Here is a 16794-nt window from a genome sequence, read left to right as displayed (position 1 = left end):
CATTACGAACTTCAAAAACCAAATTTGAAACAATTCAGATAAATAATGTCGCTAAAATCATCAAAATACTGAATACCGGGAGGTAACGTTATATGGGGGCTATACGAAGACGTGGAAGTGCACAGAAAATTTTCTGTCGTAGGCTGTAGTATCCCTTACGAATACAAATACCAAATTTTAAACAATTCCGGTGAATAATGTCGCCTAAATCACCAAAATATCGAAAATAGGGAGGTACCATTATATAGGGGCTATACCAAAACGTGGACCTACATTGCCCATTTTCAATACCAAAATTCCTGCAGACATAATATACATTGGAGTACAATTTTATCAGCTTACTTCATTTCGTTCGGAAGCTAGAGTGATTTCCGGAGACGGACAGACGGATAGACGGACGGACTTCGCAAGAATATATATATATATATATATATATATATATATATATATATATATATATATATATATATATATATATATATATATACTTTGTGGGGTCAAAAGTATATATTTCGAGGTATTTTAAACGAAATGACAGGCCTAATATACCCTATGTGGACACGACACGTGTATCGGCGTTTTTAAAAGTTTAAATGGAAAAGTAACCAAAATGGTGGGGGCAAGTTCTCCCTTTTTCCACAATTTTGAAATTTTTCAGATTAAGATTCATCAGGATCCGTGCATTTTAGATATATAGTGGTGTCTTTTCGGTCCTTTTTCTAAGATATGATCAAAAAGCTCCTATAATCTGTATCGTAATAAGTCAAAATATTCTATAAAATTATTTGCCATAGAATTTTCTTATGGGTCCTAAACTAATCTTTTTGCCCTACACCACAAAGTCGTAAGGGTATTACGTCTCTGTGCATTTCTTTGTAATATGAAGAGGAAAGCGAGATAGACCCATAATTACGTTTGAGGATCTTCATATAATCACTTTCTGAGTCGATTTATGCATGTCAGACCGTCTGTCCGTCCGTCCATGTATTCTTGTGAACAAAATGTAGGTCGCATTTATTATCCGATTGAAAAGAAATTTTGCAAACAATATTTGTTTGGTCCATGGAGAAACCCTATTAAAATTGGTAAGAATCTGTTCAAATTTAGGTATAGCACACATATATATCTTTAACCGATTTTGGGTAAATTGTGCACCAAATGTCAAATATCAGACCAAATGAACTAAATTTTTGCAATTCCGACGGAATTCAGTCTAGAAAAAAATACTTCAAATTTCCTAAAAATCGGTTCAGATATATTTATAGCTCCCATATATATGGTTTTTCTAATTTGTACTAAAATCCATCATTTTCGTAATATGCACTTCACAAAAAAATGCTATTTAATACCACACATCATATACGGCTCGAAAATTCCTCTGCCAAATTTCATCGAGATCGGTTCCTATTTTGATACAGCTTCGATATACATCTTCATCCGATTTTACGGTTATTGTCCATCATATATGTAATATCAGCCCAAATTGAATAGGTTTTTTATACTCAACCTAAATTTACCATTTGGTGAAACTCCGTTCGGTACATTTGTTGCTCCAAAAAATATTTTTTAATATAATCCTTATCGAAGTTATATTATGCATTATACAGCAATGATATTTGGATGAAAATCGATTTAGAGTTGGATATGGTTCCAAAATTGTGACTATTTTAAAGCCATGATTCGCATTTAAATAAGATTTACAGTTAATATGATCTACTTCTACTAAATAGGCATAGTGGCGTCGGATATCATATGGTCGGCCCTGTCGACTTCGACATTTCCTTTGTATTTATACCCTACACCACAAGGTGGTCAGGGTATTATGTCTTTGTGCATTTGTTCGTAACAGGTAAAAGGAAACGAGATAGACCCATAGTTCCTTTTGATGATCTGCATAGAATCACTTTCTGAGTTGATTTATGCATGTCAGTCCGTCTGTCCGTCCGTCCGTCTGTCCATGTATTCTTGTGAACAAAATGCAGGTCGCATTTATTATCCGATTGAGATGAAATTTTGCAAACAACATTTGTTTGGCCCAAGGACGAACCCTATTGAAATTGGAGATAATCGGTAAAAATTTAGATATAGCTCCCATATATATGTTCGTCCGATTTGCCTTTTATTGTGCAGCAAACGTGTAATATCAGCCCGAATAGTATGGAATTTTGCACATACAACCAAATTAGGCCTGAAAATAAGTATCGATCCGATTTACCTTTTATTGTGTACCAAACGTCTAATATTTGGGATGGCATTTGGCACTTACGACCGAATTGAGTGAAGAAGGTAGTATGTCAAATTTGGTGAAGATCGGTTCAGATAAAGTTACAGCTCCCATATATACTGTTCATCCGATTTGTCATATTTGTTACCCACAGCCGTAATATGCACTCCGTAACAACGTTATTCAGGGAAATATATCAAATACAACTCAGAAATATCTTTGCCAAATTTTATCGAGATCGGTTCCGATATATACCTTTATCCGATTTCAAATTAATTGTGCACCAAATGGGCAATACAATTCCGAATTTAAAATATACAAATGCTTCGGCATAGTTAGTCCTTTGAACTTTAAATTATACTTATAATCCTAGTGTTTATGATTGAATTCTCCCATAAAAAACTTTTAATTGTTATGCGGAGCTCTACTAAATTAGCAAAGTGGTGTAGGGTATCATAAAGTCGGCAACGCCCGACTTTAAGGCTTTCTTTACTTTATTGTTTTTATACCCTCCACCATAGTTGGGGGGGTATATTAACTTTGTCACTCCGTTTGTAAAACCTCGAAATACACATTTTTGACCTCACAAAGTATATGATGGTCAGCATAAGACTCTATGTCGATTTAGCGATGTCAGTCCGTCTGTCCGTCTGTGAAAATCACTCTAGCTTCCGAACGAATTGAAGTAAATTGATAAAATTTTACTCAAATATATATTATGTCTGCAGGACTTTTGGTAATTTAAATTGGTCGTGTAGGTCCACGTTTTGGTATAGCCCCCATACAACGGTACCTCCCGATATTCGGTATTTTGATGATTTTAGCGATAATATTCATCGGAATTGTTTCAAATTTGGTATTTGAAGTTCGAAATGTATACTACAGCCTAAGGCAAAAAACTGTCTGTGCAGGTCCACATTTTCGTATAGCACCCATATAACGGTACCTCCCGATATTCGATATTTTGATGATTTTAGCGACATTATTCAACGGAATTGTTTCAAATTCCGCATTTGAAGTTCGCAATGAGTACAAACTGGGTACATCGTAATATTTTTGTCAAACTTTGATCGAGTTCGTAGATGGGCAATGTCGGTCCACTCCTTTTGGTACCTCCCCCACAAAAGTTCGAATTTTCGAAGAAAATAATTTACTGCACAGAAAGAGAAAGAATAGTCCGATTTTGCTCCCACTTTGCACATCCTAATATTTGCGTCAGTGCTAGGTCAGGAGTGAAAATGGACAAAATCGGTCCTCTTCATCAAGTACCTCCCCCACAAATGGTCAAAATTTTGAATAATTACAACTCTCATAAAATGTGATGTAAGAGTCTGATTGTCTTCAAATTTCACACATTCCAATATTTATATTAACCCAAGGTCTGGTGTTAAGATGGGCACCACCACATGGGTCCACTCCTTCTGGTACCTCGCCCACAAATGGTCGAAATTTGCAAAAAATAGAAAATATATTTTCTGCACAGAAAGAGAAAGGCTAATCCGAATTTGCTCCGACTTTGCGAATTCTAATATTTGCGTCAGTGCTAGGACAGGTGTGAAAATGGACAATATCGGTCCACTCCATCAAGTACCTCCCCCACAAAATATTGAAATTTTGAGTACCCATGAAGCTCATAAATCGCCAAATTAACATCCGATTCCATTTAGACTTGGCACATCAGTCGAAATATTTATATCATATTTTGGGTCCGATAGGAAATGGGCAATATTGACCCATTCCTTCGGGATCTGCTCCATAGAGAGTCAAACGTTTGAATAACCTTAACACTAGTCAAAATATATTTAGATAATCGAACATAGGCTGAGGGTATATCTCTGGCGGCAATACTGACGGATACTTTTTAACTTGTTAAGATTTTAACAGAATTTTGAATGGATTTTATTTTTTTGAAAATTGCCAAATTTGTACCAAAATGTTGGATAGAATTTAAAGTTCGGCCCGGCCGAACTTACAGTTTTTTTACTTGTTATTTTTAATTTTTATATTATTTTTATTATTATCTCTGTTGATGTCTGTGGTTAAGATATGGAGGTGGTATATCTTAACCACAGACACCAACGAAGACCTAAATTACCAATTTCGGGATTCCAGCCTTATTCCTTCACCCAATACCAAATTAAGTGACATTTAGTAGCTTTGTTAAAAATATAGGAGGCATTTCCAAAAAAAAAAAAAATAGTAAAGAAAGTCTTAAAGTCGGGCGGGACCGGGAATATAATTTAAAGTTCAAAGGACTAAATATGCCGAAGCATTTTTATCTTTTAAATTCGGACTTGTATTGCCCATTTGGTGCACAATTAATTTGAATCGGATAAAAATATATATGGGAGCTATATCCAAATCGATAAAATTTAGCAAAGGTATTTCTGAGCTGCATTTCATATATATCCCCAAATATTGTTGTTACAGAGTGCATTTTATGGCTGCGGAGGACAAAAATAACAAATCGGATGAAAAATATATATGGGAGCTATAGCTATATCTTAGCCGAATCAAATTCGCCATACTTATTTTCAGGCCTAATTTGGTTGCAAGTCCAAAATTCCATACTATTCGGACTGATATTACACGTTTGGTGCACGATAAAAGGCAAATCAGACGAAGATATATATGGGAGCTATATCTAAATTTTTACCGATTATCTCCAATTTCAATAGGGTTCGTCCTTGGGCCAAGCAAATGGTTTGTGTACAATTTCATCTCAATCGGATAATAAATGCGACCTGCATTTTGTTCACAAGAATACATGGACAGACGGACGGACATGCATAAATCGACTCAGAATGTGATTCTATGCAGATCATCAAAAGGAACTATGGGTCTATCTTCTTTTCTTTTGCCTGTTACAAACAAATGCACAAAGACATAATACCCTGACCACCTTTTGGTGTAGGGTATAAAAATATTATTATTATTTTTAATAATATTAATGTTTATGTTACAACCATTAAACATTCAGTTATTATTATTATTATTATTATTATTATTATTATTATTATTATTATAATTATTATATTATTATTAGTATATATTATTTATTATTTATTATTATTATTATTATTATTATTAATTATTATTATTATTATTATTATATTATTATTATACTATTATTAGTATTATTATTATTATTATTATTATTATTATTATTATTATTATTATTATTATTATTATTATTATTATTATTATATTATTATTATTATTATTATTATTATTATTATTATTATATTATTATTATTATTATTATTATTATTATATTATTATATATATTATTATTATTAATTATTATTATTATTATTATTATTATTATTATTATTATTATATTATTATTATTATTATTATTATTATTATTATTATATTATTATTATTTATTATTATTATTATTATTATTATTATTATTATTATTATTATTATTATTATTATTATATTATTATTATTATTATTATTATTAATTTTATTATTATTATTATTATTATTATTATTATTATTATTATTATATTATTATTATTATTATTATTATTATTATTATTATTATTATATTATTATTATTATTATATTATTATTATTATTATTATTATTATATTATTATTATTATATTATTATTATTATTATTATTATTATCATTATTATTATTATTATTATTATTATTATTATATTATTATTATTATTATTATTATTATTATTATTATTATTATTATTATTATTATTATTATTATTATTATTATTATTATTATTATTATTATTATTATTATTATTATTATTATTATTATTATTATTATTAATAAAATTATTATTAATAATAATACGATTGTTATTATAGCTCTTTTTATGTTGTCGTAATTTTTTTCTGTAAATTTTTAATTTTTTGGTTTGGCATGAATTTTTCTTTTAAGAATCCTTTCTAATTGCTGGTATTCTTCTCAAGATTTCGCAGCAGAATAATTTCATAAAAATGTCTTAATTATTTGAAATGCTTTTGTTAAATTTACAATGTAGGCACACACACAAACACATTTCACAGCTTTCTTGTTATAGCGTTTACGTGGTTAAGAGTCGTGCTAAAGAGTTTCTTGAAAAAAAAAGTGAATGACGTCAAAAGTGCATAATTAATTTTAATTAAATATTTTCAGCTTTTAACATGAATACATATGAAAACATGTAAGTATGCAGGATACATACATACGGAAATTCTAAGATTTTTTTTTTTTTACAAGAAAATAAGAGTACAGCAAGGTTATTGTTGTTCATTTCTTCAAGAATTCTTTCTCTGTGTGTGGGTGCGGGAAATAATTTTTCCCATAGAAACACGTTTAATGAGCAGCAAATTCAGGAAACTTTTTATGAAAAAAAAAAAAAAATTAAAATAAAAAATAACTTGTGAGAATTTTCATTTGCATACTATGTATTTTTAGGAATTTTATTTGCAGAATTGTCCAAGAAAAAAATCTTTACAGTTTCCTTGATTTCCCATTGTATTCTCTTCTATTCTATTCAATTCAATATTGATTGATTTGTTAGATTGAAAGATTCCTATACAAAGAGATATATATTACCTTCCACTTCACCTGGAGTGCATTCAATATTCTTTGTTTTTTTTTTGTAATTATTTTTTGTATTATTTTTTTCTTTCTTCTTCTTCTTCTTCTTTATTGTTTATTTTGTATAGAAAAGGCACTATATCTACTGCTACTTACCTGTCTATCAAATATATCGACAGATTTTGCATAACACAAAAGAGACCAACACAAAAGTCTGCCAAAGCCAAATTGGCCAAAAAGAAATTTGTAATGGATCGAAGGCGACGAGACAATGTAACAACCAGAATAACAAGCAAATTGCCTGGAAAGAAAAGAAGAAAGAGAAAAAAAAAATAAAATTGAAAATTAACAAGTTTATTGAATTTTTTTCTTGGATGCAACGAAGACAATAACAGATTGAGATTTATTGGCAATTTGATGGGTGGGAAAATATTCAAAAAAAAAAAAAAAATGGGAAGTTTTATGGGTTTATATTGTATTAATATTTATAAAATGCATTATATTTTTTATAACAAGTTACAATTTGGGAGGTTGGCCTGCCAAGCCAGAGACTGACTTTGGCTCACAAACTTGCTAAAGCCATTCCCTGGCTAAACAGACCATATAAGGAAACTTCTTCTTCTCCTCGAGATTATCGGCCAAATGGCCATCGGAAACCCTTATGCCGGTTGCCAAGTGCCTTTTTTGGAGCTTCTTCGATGAGAAATGTTCATTTCCCACTATAAAACTATGTCCTGTGTAACGACAGGGTCTCTCCCCTTGGGCTGGAATAGCTCGTCGGGGTCCAGCGGTTCGTTAGAAATTTATTTGTTGAATGTATGAGAGAGAGAGAGAGAGAGAGAGAGAGAGAGAGAGAGAGAGAGACCAGTGTGGTTTGTTGTTCAATAAATCGTTTTTTCCTTGATTTATTAAATTCCACTAAATTCCGTCGTCCGGATGGGCTCCCTAGGGTTCGTTGATACGAGACCTGGATAAGTACTCGTGGCCTTAGGATTGGTTGCTGGTTGTTAGACTGAGGCCTGGACAAATATTCTCCGGGTTTTCAAGAATTCTGAGAAGTATTAGAGCTACAGGCTGTTGGGCTATTAGTATTAGGAAGATAAGGGAAGATGCAAGGCTACTGTTGCGAGAAATCTGAATAGGTACTCAAGCATTACAAGGATCTAGGATACGGTTGCAAGAGATCTTAATAAGCACTCAAGCATTACAGGATATTCAAGGATACGGTTGCGAGAGACCTTAATAAGTACTCAAGCACTACAAGGATCTAGGATTCGGTTGCAAGAGATCTCAATAAGCACTCAAGCACTACAGGATATTCAAGGATACGGCTGCGAGAGACCTTAATAAGTACTCAAGGAATATTCAAGGATAATAAAGGACTCACCAAAGATGTGTTAGGACTCACACAAGGATGTGCAAGGATATAAGGATTTGATCCCAGGACGCCCCGAATGGAATTGATGATGGTTACACTTACCGCGTTAGAAATTGCTGCTTCCGTGGTCTGGCACTGACTGTCCCCATTCCAAGTTTGATCTCCCTTTTATATAGGAGTCCAAACACGGTCTTGTGGTAGATTAACGAGACCTTGTTTACTCTATTTGAATATCTCAACAACATAATCAGAGAACATTATAACGGGACATCTCCCTCTCTCGCCCCTGCTCTCTCTACTCTTAACGAGCCCACGTGTTTTAAATAGGACTTTCCTGCACTAAAAAGTCACTCTCGATTTAATGGCACTTGATTTGATAACTTCTTGGACCGCTTGATTATCATCGCTGGTTCTGTTATGCCATTGCCGAGTGCTTCTACCATTTTGGCTGCCTTCTCGATTGCAAGAATCCGCGCCTGAACAAAGTTTTAATTGTCATTAATCTGACATGAGTGTTTAATGATTGGAATCGAACCCTCCAGAAATCGTTTAGAGTTCGATCAGACATTTCTGAGAGGTCCAAGTTCCAAAAAAGCTACTTGGAAACACCTTTAGAAGACCTCCGCAGCCTAATCACTCTCTTTGCTTAAGGTATTTCATATAAATCACTTAAATCAGAACCCTTCAGAAATCGTTGAGAATTCGATCAGACATTTCTGATAGGTCTGAATTTCAAGCATCCAAGGATATTTTTCAGATAGTTATTTTGGAATCTTCTTTAGAAGACCTTTTGGAACCTCATCAAACGCTTCACATAATGTATTTCATAGCAATCGCTTAATTCGGAACCCCTCAGAGTTCGATCAGACATGTCGGACACCAAGCATCCAAGGTTCTTATCACAACCATTATTGGAGAATTTTCTCAGAAGCCATTCAAAGCTCCATACGGCCCTTTATTTGCTGTATTTCATATCGAACAGTTGAAGCAGAACCCTTCTCAAATCACTCAGAGTTTGATCAGACATGTCTGACGCCAAGAATCGAAGATTTTTCTCAAGTTTTATTGAGAACTTCTTCAAAAGTCCTTCAGCACTCCTTTAGGCCCTTTATTGATTGTCTTTTATGTGAAACACTTGAGGCAGAAACTTTCTCAAATCGTTCAGAGTGCGATCAGACATGTCTGACTTGAAGTATCAAATTATTCTTTTTAGGAATTTTAATTGCAATTTTTTTAGAAACCTCTCAAGCCCTTTATATATTGTATTTCATGTCAAACACTTAGACAGAACCCTTCACAAATCGTTCAGAGTTAGATCCAACATGTCTGACTTGAAGTATCCAATGATTTTTTTAGAAATATTAATTGTAAATTTCTTAGGAAGACATTCATAACTCCTTACGAACCTTAACATTATGAAAGAGTTATTTCATATCAATAACTTAAACCAGAACTCTTTAGAACTCACTCAGAGTTCGATCAGACATGTAGGATAAACAAAACCACTTTTTTTTGAGTTTTTTTATGATATTTTGTAGGAATATTAATTGCAAATTTCTTTAGATGGCATTAAAAAACCCATCAGGACCTTTACATGGTGAATCAAGTATTTCATATCAAACTTAAAACTAGAACCCTTTAGAAATCAACCAGAGTTAGATCAGACATGTCTGACACCAAGAATCTTTTTTTTTTATTGAGAACTTCTTTAGAAACCTCTCAGGCCATTACATATTGTATTTTATGTCAACCACTTGAAGCAGAACCAAGCACAAATCGGCCAGACATGTTTGATCCAAGGATTTGTTTTTCGGAAATTTAATTGGGAGCTTTTTGGGGAAACCTATAGAACAATATTAGACCACGTTATGCGCGTCATTCACTTAAACCTCAAACCTTTGGAAATCGTCCAGACTTTTATCAGACATGTATGACTTCAAACATCCAAACTTTTTCTTTTTTTGAGTATGTATTGCAATTTTCTGTAGAAGATCTTCAGAGTTCCATCCGGACCTTTATATTATGAACGAGTTATTTTATGTCAATAACCTAAACTAGAACCCTTTAGAAATCACTCAGAGTTCGATCAGACAAGTCTGACACCAAAAATCCAAGGTTTTTTCACAACTATTTTTGGAGAACTTTTTGAAAATCCATCCAGAGCTCCATAAGATCCTTTATTGATTGTATTTCATGCCAAACTCTTGAAGCAGAACCCTTCACAGTTCGATTAAACATGTTTGACCTGACATTGATGGATTTCTTTGGAAATTTAATGTTGAGCTTTTCTATAAAACCCACAGAACTTTGTCAGACCACTTATATCACATCAATCACTTCAAACATAAGCCTTCAGAAATCGTTCAGAGTTCGATCAGACATGTATGACTCCAATTATCCAATGTTTTTTAAGGAATTTCAATTGCAAATTTCTTTAGGAGACATTTTTAATCCCATAAGGACCTTTATATTGTGAACGAGTTATTTCATATCAATAACTTAAACAAGAACCCTATAGAAATCAGTCAGAGTTCGATCAGACATATCGGACAACATGATTTCACATTTTTTTAAATTTTGTTAAGATATTTTCTAAAAGCCTCTCAGGCCTTTTATTGGTTGAATTTCATGTCAAAAACTTGAAGCAGAACCTTACACAAGAGTTCAGAGTCAGAGTTCGATCAGACATGTCTGATCTACGTAACTCCTATCATTCAATTTTTTTTTTTTTTTTTTTTTTGGAAATTTTATTTGGACCTTTTTTAGAAAATCACAGAGCCATCAGACCACGTTATACAAATCAATCATTTCAACAAACTTTCGGAAATCGTTCAGACTTAGATCAGACATGTATGACTCCAAACTTTCAATCATTAATTATTATTTTTTTATATATTTTTGAAAATTTAATTTGGAGCTTCTGTAAAAGAGCTACAGAAGTCTATTAGACCACGTAATTCACATCAATCACTTCGACCACAAACCTTTGAAAATAGTTCAGACTTGGATCAGACATGTCTGACTCCAAGCCACCAATTATTTTTTGGGGGGAATATGTATTGGGAATTACTTTAGAGGACCTCACATCTCCATCGGAACCTGTACATAATGAATCGAGTATTTCTCTTTAAGCAGAATCCTTTAGAAATCACTCAGAGTTCGATCAGACATGTCTGACATCGGGAATCGAAGATTTTTCACAAGTAATATTGAGAACTTCTTGGGAAGTCCTTCAGAACTCTATCGGAACACGCATTTCATATCAATCACTTAAATCATATTCCTTTCAGAAATCGTTCAGAATTTGAACAGACATGTCTAACTGCAAGAAAACAATATTTTTTCTAAGAATTTTAATTAGAAGCTTCTTTAGACGACTTAAGGGCTCCCACAGACTTTTTTTCAACTGGAAACCAAGTATTTCATTTCAAACAGAAGCCTTCAGAAATTGTTCAGAAGAAATGTGGATTTTTGAAAATGTATTTCCAAGGACAATCAGAGAAAGCCAAAGGCAATAAATTGAAGGTCCATGAAGGCTATAAAACCTAAACGTGGACCATGAGCTGGATATTTGAAAAATATTATACCATCAGACCATATATTTGATATTTCAAGGACGACCTGGCTATAAAGCGTAGATTTTTTAAAGAATTTTAATTCAAGAATTATCTGGCCTCGAAACGTGGATTTTTTAAAAAACATATTTCAAGGACCATATGGCCATGAAACTTGGATTTTTTAAAGAATATATTTCAAGGACCATATGCTATGAAACGTGGAATTTTAAGGAATATTTCTTCAAGGACCGAAGGACAAGAAACTTGGACTTTTTAAAAATTATTTTCCCAAGGACCAAAGGACAAGAAACGTGGATTTTTTAAAGAATATTTTTTCAAGGACCAAAGGACAAGAAACGTGGATTTTTTAAAGAATATTTTTTCAACGACCTTTAGTCCAAGAAACGTGGATTTTTTAAAGAATATTTTTTCAACGACCTTTAGTCCAAGAAACGTGGATTTTTTAAAGAATATTTTTTCAACGACCTTTAGTCCAAGAAACGTGGATTTTTTAAAGAATATTTTTTCAACGACCTTTAGTCCAAGAAACGTGGATTTTTTAAAGAATATTTTTTCAACGACCTTTAGTCCAAGAAACGTGGATTTTTTAAAGAATATTTTTTCAAGGACCAAAGGACAAGAAACGTGGATTTTTTAAAGAATATTTTTTCAAGGACCTTTAATCCAAGAAACGTGGATTTTTTAAAGAATATTTTTTCAAGGACCTTTAGTCCAAGAAACGTGGATTTTTTAAAGAATATTTTTTCAACGACCTTTAATCCAAGAAACGTGGATTTTTTAAAGAATATTTTTTCAACGACCTTTAGTCCAAGAAACGTGGATTTTTTAAAGAATATTTTTTCAAGGACCTTTAATCCAAGAAACGTGGATTTTTTAAAGAATATTTTTTCAAGGACCAAAGGACAAGAAACGTGGATTTTTTAAAAAATATTTTTTTAAGGACCAAAGGACAAGAAACGTGGATTTTTTAAAGAATGTTTTTTTAACGACCATCAGTTGAAGAAACGTGATTTTTTTAAAAAATCCCTCCTCTATGGCGGAGGGCATAAAATTTATAAAAAAAATATATAGATTGTCACATGTTCTCTAAAAGTTATTGCCCCTTAGTTTTTCGCCACAATTTAAAGAACTTTCCCACTTTCTGACTTTCAACCACTAAAAAGTAAACTTTAAACAATCTCCAACTTTGCACATTTGTATGAAAAACCCGCCTAAAGTCTAAAATTGGGTTTCAAGGATAAAGTCAACACGAAGCTTGTGAGAAAAAAAAAACAAACAATCACAAATGAGATAGTCCTTATGGCGTAGGACTGCAAATCAGAAGCAACAAAAAAAAACAACAACTGCAAAAAAAGCCCACAGTCTGATAGAAATATGTCAAGCATAAAAAGCCCACGCCACGAAAACAAAGAACAGAATCGCAAACCAAAAAAAAATGACAATCAAATCCATGGTGAGAAGTCAAAGGATAAAGAACAAAAGGATTGGCGGTTTTTGAAGGAGATGCAAAAAAAAAAAAAAAAATTGAAATGAATACTTGTTTTGCTTATGGATTCTATTGTTGATGCGACTTTTTACTTTTTTGGCTTTTTGCAGTGGCTCAGGACAAATATCGGTTGACAAAGGAAGCGGTAACTAAAAAAAAAAACGCGGTATGCAAAAGCCATATACCCTTGCATTACTTCGTTCAAGCGAAGGGGGATTTTTAAAGTGAACATTTACAGATGCCTACAAATATCAATTTTAAAGAGATTGGAGAATCCTGGGCCCAATCTTATGATAAAATATTTTTTTTTACCCTCTACCATAGTATGGAGGGTATATTAAGTTTGTCATTCCGTTTGTGACACCTCGAAATATACATTTTAGACCCCACAACGGATATATATTCTTGATCAGTATAAAATTCTATGTAGATTTAGTGATGTCCGTCCGTCTGTCCGTCTATCCATCTGTCCGCCTATGGAAATCACTCTAGCTTCCGAACGAAATGAAGTAGGTTGATAAAATTTACTCAAGGGTATATTATGTCTGCAGAACTTCTGGTATTGAAAATGGGCCATGTAGGTCCACATTTTCGTATAGCCCCCATATAACGGTACCTCCCGACATTCGGAAATCATCAACAGCGACAATATTCATCGGAATTCTTTCAAATTTCGCATTTGAAGTTCGTAATGGATAGTACAGCCTATGACAGAAAATTCTCTGTGTAGGTCCACGTCTTCGTATAGTCCCCATATAACGGTACCTCCCGATATTCGGTAATTTGAAGATTTTAGCGACATTATTTACCGGAATTGTTTCAAATTTGGTGTTTGAAGTTCGTAATGGATACTACAGCCTATGACAGAAAATTGTCTGGGCAGGTCAACGTTTTATAACCCCCATGGTACCTCCCTATATTCGGTATTTTGATGATTTTAGCTACATTATAAACAGATTTTTTTTCAAGTTTCGCATTTGAATATTGTAATAGCTTGGGACAAAAGTTGCCTATGCAGGTCCACGTCGTCGTATATATCCTAATATACGGCTACATTCGGTATTTTTAAGATTTTAAGAGAATTTTTAACGGTTTTTATTTTTTTTTGAAAATTTTTAAATTTGTACCAAATGGTGGAGGGTATTCAAAGTTCGGCCCGGCCGAACTTACAGCTTTTTTACTTGTTTTTATTTAATAGCATTAACGATATATATATACAAGAGTCATTGACTGATTTATCAACGCCCAGGTGAAACGGCTATAGCTAGAATGTTAGAATCTGTGGGTCAATGTAGGTGTGTGGGGATAAGAAAAAGCTGGTTTTTTTGGAAATTGAGACTTGAAGTGTCCTACGAATACTAAACCGACTAAATTTCTTCAATGTAGGTGATTTCGGAAATGTGTACTAAAAAGCACTAAATGGTACTAAATTTGATATTTGAGTAAGGGGTTGTGTTGGTAGCCTAAAATTGGCATTAGAGTCACCTTTCTGTGAAAATTGAGACTTGAAGTGTCCTACGAATACTAAACGGACTTAATTTCTTAAATTTAGGTGATTTCGGAAATATGTACTAAAAAGTACTAAATTTGATATTTGGGTAAGGCATTGAGTTGGTAGCCTAAAATTGGCATTAGGGTCACCTTTCTGTGGAAATTGAGACTAGAAGTGTCCTACGAATACTAAAGCGATTAAATTTCTTAAATGTAGGTGATTTCAGAAATATGTACTAAAAAGTACGAAATGGTACTAAATTTAATATTTGGGTATGGGATTGAGTTGGTAGCCTAAAATTGGCATTAGAGTCACCTTTCTGTGAAAATTGAGACTTGAAGTGTCCTACGAATACTAAACGGACTAAATTTCTTAAATTTAGGTGATTTCGGAAATATGTACTAAAAAGTACTAAATTTGGTATTTGGATAAAGAATTGAGTTGGAAGCCTAAAAAGTGGCATTAGGGTCACCTTTCTGTGGAAATTGAGACTAGAAGTGCCCTACGAATACTAAAGCGATTAAATTTCTTAAATGTAGGTGATTTCAGAAATATGTACTAAAAAGTACGAAATGGTACTAAATTTAATATTTGGGTATGGGATTGAGTTGGTAGCCTAAAATTGGCATTAGAGTCACCTTTCTGTGAAAATTGAGACTTGAAGTGTCCTACGAATACTAAACGGACTTAATTTCTTAAATTTAGGTGATTTCGGAAATATGTACTAAAAAGTACTAAATTTGATATTTGGGTAAGGCATTGAGTTGGTAGCCTAAAATTTGCATTATGGTCACCTTTCTGTGGAAATTGAGACTAGAAGTGTCCTACGAATACTAAACCTACTTAATTTCTTAAATGTAGGTGATTTCGGAAATACGTACTAAAAAGTACTAAATGGTACTAAATTTAATATTTGGGTAAAGGATTGAGTTGGTAGCCTAAAATTGGCAATGGGATCACCTGTTGTGGGGTTTGGTTGATAAATTGTGGGGGACTTGGAAATGCGTACTAAAAAGTACGAAAAGTACTAAATAGTATTAACTTTGGTATTTGGGAAAGGAGTACAGGGTTGCCCATATTCGACGGTCCCATCTGACAACGCCATAACTTTTGACAGAGATGTCACATCGCTTAATGACATACCGCGTTTGAAGCGTCAGTCCGTTTTTCTTCCAAAATGAAAACGGCCATGCTGTTACCATCAATCAGGAGCGTTATCGCGACATGATGACGAATTTTGTGATGCCAATTATTCGTCGAAAGCGTATGAGGCAGTTCTGGTTTCAACAAGACGGAGCTCCACCACACACAAGTCGCATAACAATCGATTTTCTGAAGAATTTGTTTCCGGGTCCGTCGAATATGGGCAACCCTGTATATCAAATTTGAGGATTTCACCAATATTCCTTCACGGAATACCAAATTTGGTATTATTTATTACTTTTCATATAATTTTAGTACTCATTTCCAAATCTACCTCCATGTTTAAAATTCAGATACCCACAGAGGCCTCAATATCAAATTTGAGGATTCAAGGCCCATATCTTCACTCAATAACAAATTTAGTAACATTAAGTACTCTTCGTACAAAAATAGGACGCGTTTTCAAACCGACCACAAGATACCCTCAGTAATCAAGTATCAAATTTCAGAATTTTTATCTCTATCCCTTTACCCAATACCAAATTTAGTACTACTGGTGCAATTATAGTACACATCCCGTAATCAAACCTTCCAGCAACAGAGATTCCAATACAAAATTTTAAAATTCCACCTTCATCGGTTTACCCTAAACCAAACTGTTCTAAATTTAGTACAGTTTGTACACATCTCCGAACCCAGCTCCTTTTCTCAAGCACAGACCGTAACAGTCAGTAACCTTAATATCTAATTTAAGGATATTATATCTGACCCTTCACCCAAAAAAAATTTAGTTCCTTTTAGTACTTTCCGTACAATACATTTCCGAAACCACCTGCATATGTCCTGGCTACATATGAAGGGTGAAAATAGTACCAAGCACTATCTGTGCACCCAATACAAAATGGTACTAAACATAGTACTATGTAGTACTTTTCGT

The 16794-nt window shown here is 33.0% G+C and overlaps 1 protein-coding gene across 1 annotated transcript in view; it reads right to left on the bottom strand.

The window, feature by feature from the left end:
• The window catches only part of LOC101887609 (trissin receptor), a 336966-nt gene that overhangs the window by 132441 nt on the left and 187731 nt on the right, over window positions 1-16794 (bottom strand). The window contains exon 3 of the mRNA XM_059129526.1: window positions 6937-7081. Within this exon, the coding sequence (XP_058985509.1) occupies window positions 6937-7081 (145 nt within the window). The remainder of the gene's footprint in view (window positions 1-6936; window positions 7082-16794) is intronic.

This window comes from Musca domestica, unplaced genomic scaffold, assembly GCF_030504385.1.
Source record: "Musca domestica strain aabys unplaced genomic scaffold, Musca_domestica.polishedcontigs.V.1.1 62, whole genome shotgun sequence".
Taxonomy (NCBI): Eukaryota; Metazoa; Arthropoda; class Insecta; order Diptera; family Muscidae; genus Musca; species Musca domestica.
This window is presented reverse-complemented; position numbering and strand designations above follow the sequence as displayed.